General features: G+C 52.3%; 3 protein-coding genes across 3 annotated transcripts; all 3 read left to right on the top strand.

Moving 5' to 3' along the window:
- Nucleotides 1–48: 48 nt before the first annotated feature.
- Nucleotides 49–459, top strand: DQ04_07151030 (hypothetical protein; the record flags this gene model as incomplete). Its single annotated transcript, XM_009315041.1, has 1 exon — nucleotides 49–459. One exon carries the CDS (start codon nucleotides 49–51, stop codon nucleotides 457–459), a length of 411 nt encoding a protein of 136 aa, XP_009313316.1.
- Nucleotides 460–865: 406 nt separating this feature from the next.
- On the top strand, nucleotides 866–4,786 carry DQ04_07151020 (hypothetical protein; the record flags this gene model as incomplete). Its single annotated transcript, XM_009315040.1, has 1 exon — nucleotides 866–4,786. The coding sequence occupies one exon, from the start codon at nucleotides 866–868 to the stop codon at nucleotides 4,784–4,786; it is 3,921 nt and encodes a 1,306-aa protein (XP_009313315.1).
- Nucleotides 4,787–5,185: 399 nt separating this feature from the next.
- Nucleotides 5,186–6,826, top strand: DQ04_07151010 (hypothetical protein; the record flags this gene model as incomplete). Its single annotated transcript, XM_009315039.1, has 1 exon — nucleotides 5,186–6,826. One exon carries the CDS (start codon nucleotides 5,186–5,188, stop codon nucleotides 6,824–6,826), a length of 1,641 nt encoding a protein of 546 aa, XP_009313314.1.
- Between the last annotated feature and the right edge of the window lie 341 nt (nucleotides 6,827–7,167).

Here is a 7,167-nt window from a genome sequence, read left to right as displayed (position 1 = left end):
GCGAACACCAGTGGGTCCGGGCAGCGGCGCTCGGCCCGCAGCAGTTCCATGGGGCCGGTGAGCGGCCGCTCGTCTATCTTCATCAGCGCGGAGTCGGAGCTCGACCCGCGCGTCGCAACGCTCTCGCGCATGGCGGTATGCACCGATGTGCCCGACGAGACGCTGCAGAATATCATCAACATCGCCGTGGAGGCGTACAACAAATTCGTGCTTGTCCCCACACGCAACACGTGGCGGAAGGAGGAGGGGTCTAGGAAGGAGCTCGAGCGTGAGGTGGAGCGCACAGCTGTGCGGGACATTGCACAGATGATTAAGAAGAATGTTGAGGCCGCGCTGGGTGGAACGTGGCACGTCATTTATGGAAGGTCTTTTGCCACGTATGTGACTTATCAAACACGGTCATTTTGCCACTTTCAGTTGGATGGCGCCAATGTTGTTGTGTGGCGCCACGGAGGATAGAGTTACTCGGGGCTTCGTATTTCTCCTTTTTTGTGCCGATTTGTTTTTAGTGAGGAGCTCTGATAACCGCTGCAGCAGCACCAGCAGCCATGTGAGATCGTCCAGTCCGTTTCTCCATGTACATAAGAAGGCATAAAGAGAGAGGGAGGTGGGATGAATAGCATTGCTGACAGAAGCGGTTGTGGGAGTATGTGCGTTATCTCGTTCTCTCTCTTTCTCTGTCTCGCTTTCTTGGGCCATCTTGTCTCTATTTTGTTGTGGTTATTCTCTTTTTTCGTGTTTTCTTTTTTTTGCTCTTGCATTGCGTGGTACACGCCGCTGGTGTGGGGAGTCGCAGCCTTCTACAAAGGCTGAAGGCGGCTACACAGAAAAGAAACAGGACAGTGGTGCGACCTTCCAGTGTTCGATGAGCACCTTGAAAATATGTTCCCTGCTCTCCAGCAGCGAGGATGGCTTTAATGCCATGCAGCGCGAATTCGACCATTTTCCCAACGGGATGACAATGGATGTCTTTCGCGAGGTGCTGTCCCGCCACATGGCGATGAAGAGAGGGCGGACGGTTGGCTGTGGGTGGCTTCATGCCCCACGGTCAACTGTGAGGAATACAAGAGAAGAATCCCGCATAGGTTTGCGGAGTGTCGTCAAGTCTGCGGTGTCAAGCGTCAAGAACCATACCTCGACGCTCTCGTCACACAACATTGACGCCGTTGTATCAACGATACAGCAGGAAGGTGTGTTGGACGCGCTGCACGACAGCTATCGCATGTCACTGAGCGTGCCAAGGCGCTCATCGCGCCAACGTTTGGATGAGTATACAGATATCAACGCTTTTGAAGTGCTTTTTAAAAAGATCGACGGCGATGGAGACGGCTTTATTTCATGGGATGATGTACTGCAGCTGGCCGTGGAAGAAGCCACACAAAGCATCACTATCATGACAGAAGAGATGCGATCGTACTCATTTTCGCGGAATTCACCTCGGATGAAACTCATCCAGGTGGTTCATGCGCTTCCTCAACACAAGTCGCTCTTTGCTGCCGTTACACGCGCTGACCCACTCATGTTGTTGAGTCGGAGAGATTTTAGCGTGGTCAAGAAGTTCAGCTCCAAAGATCTTGGAGACACGCACCCGCAGTTGATTGAATACCTGCCTCACCCAGATGTTTTATTAGCCTATTCGCCGTACGACAAGACAATTCGTGGGTGGTGGAGCGTGGTCTCTTGCAATCGCATGGGAACGCTGAACCCGCTTGTTTTAGATGATGCACTCCGCCGAATTCGCACGCAGCCCAGGACGATGCCGCACTCCTTTTTTACTGGTGGTAGCCACGGCAGTGTTGTGCACTGGCAAGTACCCAGGCAGCGATCTGTGATGGAAGTGTCACAGGCGCGCATATACGGAGGACTGCATTCTCGCGACGCCGGTGGCATCACGGATTTCGCACTGACTGATGAATGGCTACTCTCTACAGGGTTTGATCACCGACTGCTATCGACAAACCTAGAGACGGGTCGCTCCATTCTTATTGGGCGCCCGCGTGAGACAATTCGCTTTGTAGAGTACAACCGTCAATACGCTTGTCTGCCGTGTGTAACATACTCGAATCGGCTCATGTTGTGGGATGTCCGTTCTTCTGCGGTAACTCCCGGAGCCGTTTTTAGGGACGATTCGGCAAAGCAGCACATGGCAGAGGTGATCGGGCTGTGCAATGCTCTAGGACTACCGCAGGTTGTTACTACTGATAGCGCGGGTTGGGTGAAGATTTGGGACCTGCGCATGCTTCGCTGCATGCAAACGTTGTATGCAGATGGTAGTGTGGGGGATGAACTCAACGTGGACTTTATATATGGAGATCAGGTGAGTTACCAGGACACCGAATCTCTTGCGCATCGCGCTGTACGTAAGGGTGATGCGCGGTGTATTCGGTCTCTTGGTTACTTTCCGTCCACACAAGAAATTTTGTGTAGTTCATCTGAGGCTATTTATTGCCTTCGATACAACCATCGACTTGATGGCCGTGTCGCTGACGTTGATGTCGTGCAATCCGCATACCATGACTTGCGACAAGGGACTATTATTCTCCAGGGCGCGACGCGCACATCGGTGTGGGACGCTGTGGATGGTTTCCGGAAGCGCGTCTTTGACCGTGCCGTTTGCTCCGACGTTCCGTACTGGCAGCAGGAGGTCCTCGCCATGTGCCTTGACCATCCACGGAGTCGCGCCTTCTTCGCCGTTGCAGATGGTATGGTGGAAGTTCGCTCGACCAAGACCTTTGGATTGGTGGATACGTTTCGGATGCATGAAGCCAAGGCACAGGAGATGATGTTCACCACGCGGCATAATTTTCTTGTGAGCATTGCAGTAAACGGAACTCTCACTCTTCGTCGGGAGAACGATGCTGGGGTTTCCTCCACCACTATTGGGGTCTCCTCTCAGCCTTTACGTGCCTTGACGTTAAGCGATGAGGTAGGCCTTATTTGCTGCTGCGATGACTGCAACCTCTTCTTTGTGGATTTTAAGCAGGTGAAGATGCACCCTTTCTCTATTTCAGTGAGTCGACCTGTGCGTGCCATGGCGATGCTCGGCAAATTTCCGGTGCTGGCAACAGGCAGTGATGATGGCGAGCTCGCCCTATGGTCGACACCACCTGCGGAGGAAAGTCACGCGCAACTGGTGTCCCTTTTTATTGGTCAACCAGAGCCAACAGCGCCACGTAGAGCTGCAGAGAAAACAGGAGGTGCTTCAATGTGTACCGTGCCGTTGTCTCAACACTCCGTGACTACAGCTGGAAGCCCTACGGGGTCACCACCACTACCACCACAAACAACTGAACCCGAGGAGTGTACTCTTCGTAATGGGTCTCCGGATATATTGAATGTGAACAAAAAGAAGCTTGGCTTCGATGCGTTGCTCCGTCTCATTGCTGCAGACGACCAGATGAACGGTGGTCTTTCTGCGATAGCCTGTGACGATATTTCACATCGCCTGTTTGTGGCTGATCAGAAGGGTAATTTATTTATCTATTCACTTTGCCCGTTCCTGCAGGCATTTGGCATTCAGCCTTGCTCCTTTGAGAACAGAACTCGATATCAACTTTGTGGGGTAAACAGAAACGATAGTGCGTCATACATACCACATATTTTGCACAGCGCTTCTGTGCATAAGAGTCCTGTGAACTACATGTCTTGGTTTCCTGCATTGAGTGCCATCATTTCGTGTGGTGCCGATCACTTGGTAAAGATACTCGATCATGATGGAAAGGAGACCGGGCAACTACTCATGGACCGGCTTCCACCTGGACGCATACTAGAGGACGCGGAGGATGTAGATCATGCAGAGCATTGGGTAAGGGTCTCAGAAGAGTCGGTGATCCCCTTCTCCCTACCAATCCCTATATCCGGATTGACGGTGCGTCATAGTTGTCCAACAATGGCAGCCCGGGTTGGTGTATGTCATAGCTCCGTACAGCATGAGTCTTCAAAAGGGATGTCACTACTGCCTGTGCTGACCGGGCGGCCCGGTGGCAGCGTTGTGTCGTGGGGAATGACGGAGCCGCCAGCGGTGCAGCTTGGAGAAGTTATAAGCGGTATCCATGTAGAAGATGTTGGCGTAGTACAGAGCAAGATCGCAGCGCCATTTCCCGCCCCCGAAACGGCACGCCTGGTGGCACTCGAAGAGAAGAAGCAGTGGCGCCCACAGAAGGAGAAGCCGCGCGCATTTCGAGAGCGAGATCACGAATCGCCACCTCGTTCTTTGTACGCCGGTATCGAAAACTCCGCAACCGGCGCAGGGACACGGCAACGAGGTCGGTCCATCCCAGAGGTGTTGGTTCAGTCAACCGAGTGGTGCAAGCCTGTCAGTCTGCCTACTACCTTGGTTCATGAAAAGAAGTCACGAGTTGGAACCTCGGCGCAGCCGAACGATGACGGAAACTCCATAGCAAGGTTGACTGCATTCAGTGAAGGGTTGTCGCTTTGCGGTGTGTCCATGACGCCTTCGGAGGGTGGTGCGTTGAGATCATGTGGGTTGCCACCACAGCAGCTGAAATTGGACTCGTCTGAGTCGCGACGGAATGGAAGGAAGTCTGCAAGGAGGGGTGAAAAGGGGAAGCTGCAACCCGCAGCATCAACGCGTCCAGAGACAGGGGACACTGTAGCAACTGAACGTATCGAACCGTTGCTTGAAAGTGCATTGCGTGCGTACGAAAAAGAGCTTCATCGCTGTATCCGCGGCAAACTTGGAAAGGAGCGTCTTTATAGGGGCGTGGATAACGCAGGCAGCCCCACAGCTTTTACGCCACGCAGTGCAACTGGGGGAAGGAGATAGGGCGCACCCAGCTTTTTTCTTATTGGATTAATGAAATAGTCTTCTTTTTGTATTTTGAGTCTATTGATGAAAAACAGCAGCAATGTGGCAGTGCGCTGTCTGGAGTGTTCATGTAAACCAAAAAAAAGATGTGACGGGGCATATAAACTAATATGTGTCCCGGTGCTTCTGTATTCTGTAGGTGTTTTGCATTTTGGGGGGGGTGAGTTTCGTCTCATCGGTGAGGTGCACGTGTCCTCTGTTGTTGTTCTTGATATTTTTTTTTTTGCTTTCCGTGAGTTATTTCATGTGGTTTTTTTTTTTGTCTATACAAGCTGTTAACTTCTGGTTTGTCAAGCATAATCCAAGCTATAGCGAGAGGCGCGGTGGGCTACAATAACGAAACAGGACGGCTAGCAGATGCAGCGTAGTCCTCCGAATATGGGCGTAAGCAAGTGCCTCATGATAGGCGGAAGTGGTCTTCTGCTCTTTACCATAGGATATTGGCGATGGAGGAAGTCGAAGTCGTCAAGAAGGGGAGAAACCTGTGGGCAGGAACAAGCAAGGGAGTTGGCGGCGCTGCGGCGAGCTGTGCTGAACGTCCCTGTGGAGGTGGATGTGGACAAACTCCCCAAGGGATGGGCTGTTGCCCCGCCCATTTTTTACCCGCCTCGTCTTGCGGCTATTTCTCTTCTGCAGCCCGGAGCCGACAATGACACAACTTGCGCTAGTGGGAGCAGTTTCATTATATGCGACGGGCCGCTTACGCATGGGGCGTCAAATTCAGTTCGACCCGAGGATGCAGCATCCTTCTTTACAAAGTATGTGCAGAGTGCCCCTCTCTTGGAGTCTGTGGCTAGCAGCGGTGCAGTAGTGGTGCCTCTGGAAGAGGCAGGTTTCTCATGTGTCTCTGGATGTTTCACCCATGCCATGCTCTTACCGGCTGAAGAGATGGCCCTCATGTTTGGCTGCAATGGGCCTTATGTCATTTCGCTTGTGTTGACGCAATTTGTGGTACAATCAAAAACAACAAAAAATTGCGGCGATGATGATGATGGTGGTGACAAAAATGAAGACAACGCTACACCGCAAAGAATCACACCGTGTGACATTCAAGTGTTGCTCGACGCGTGCCTTTCTGTGCCACTGGTGGATGGGCTGCGCTTGCCTGGCACGCCAGCTGGGTCGTGTGAGGGCCGTCTGCGCCTGACGTGTCGCCACAAGAATCGTAACGTTGTGTTTGCCGTGTCGACCGTGGTGACGGCGCGGAGTGTGGGAGGGAATAAAGGCAAGAAGAAAGGCAACGCACTTTTCATTCTCGAGGGGGATGTGTTGCCAGACGGGAGGATACTCATGGACATCGTCAGTTTGGATTCGATTGTGAAGGGAGCAGCGATTGACACATTGTTCCCCTGTGGCGTCCAGGACACCCTCCCTGTGTCATCATTCGTCTCAGTGGTCGCTGTGGAGGAGATCGGCAGCGGCGTACAGAATGATAATGATGCTGGTCAGAATGCTAGTGGTAATGTTCCGCGGCTCTGGTGTGAGGAGGAGGATCTTGTGACCATAGCCTTTTCTCACACGTCTCTTGGCGTGCACTTCGCCGTGAACCCGCGAGGTGGCGTCGTCCGTGAGCCAATCCTCACTGACGATCTGCTGATGCTGTACTATCCGCTCGGCGAAGAGGGCACAACGATGAAAGGGGCAGATGCTGCACTGAGCGTGGTGCCGCCACGAGTCACAATACGACGCATTACGCAGGTTCCACCGACTTGGGAAAAGTTTATTGCCACGGAGGACGAGCTGAAACATAACGTTTTGTTTCATTTTACAGACTGGGCTAAGGAGCGGGTTCCGTGCACTGTCTGTGACCTCAACGGTATTCGCTGTGTACAGCTGCACGAGGAGAAGGAAGAGCACAGCTGTCGCTCGTACGTAATCCCATGGTCACATGATATTCTTGTGGTTCGCTGGGAAACAGAAACCAGTAAATGGGAGCAGCACCTACCGCTTCTACAGAAATTTCTTGACACTCTGCACCTGGCAGACCCATCGGTGTGAGAAAGCACATAACAACGAAGGAAGGAAGGAGAATAAGACGAACAAGAGAAATGGGCAGGCGAGCGAAGTGGAAAAAGAGGGTTTCAAGCCGTGTTGTGTGATAGTCTGACAGTGTACGTGGCTTCGTTCTGAGGGGAGGGGAGAAAATTGCGGAAGCGATACTTTTCTGCGCTATTGCGTCAAACAATGGATATAAGGGATGTGCAATCGTGGTGAGATGGGGAACCGCATAGCTTACGTTCCCCGTAGCATCTCCGTGTTGTTGACAGTCACATGGAATCAACGAAGTGAGTTACGTTTGCAACACTCATGCCTCCTCTCCAGCTGTTTTTTTTTTTTTT

The sequence above is a fragment of the Trypanosoma grayi genome (assembly GCF_000691245.1).
Source record: "Trypanosoma grayi strain ANR4 Tgr_715_V1, whole genome shotgun sequence".
NCBI lineage: Eukaryota > Euglenozoa > Kinetoplastea > Trypanosomatida > Trypanosomatidae > Trypanosoma > Trypanosoma grayi.
This window is presented reverse-complemented; position numbering and strand designations above follow the sequence as displayed.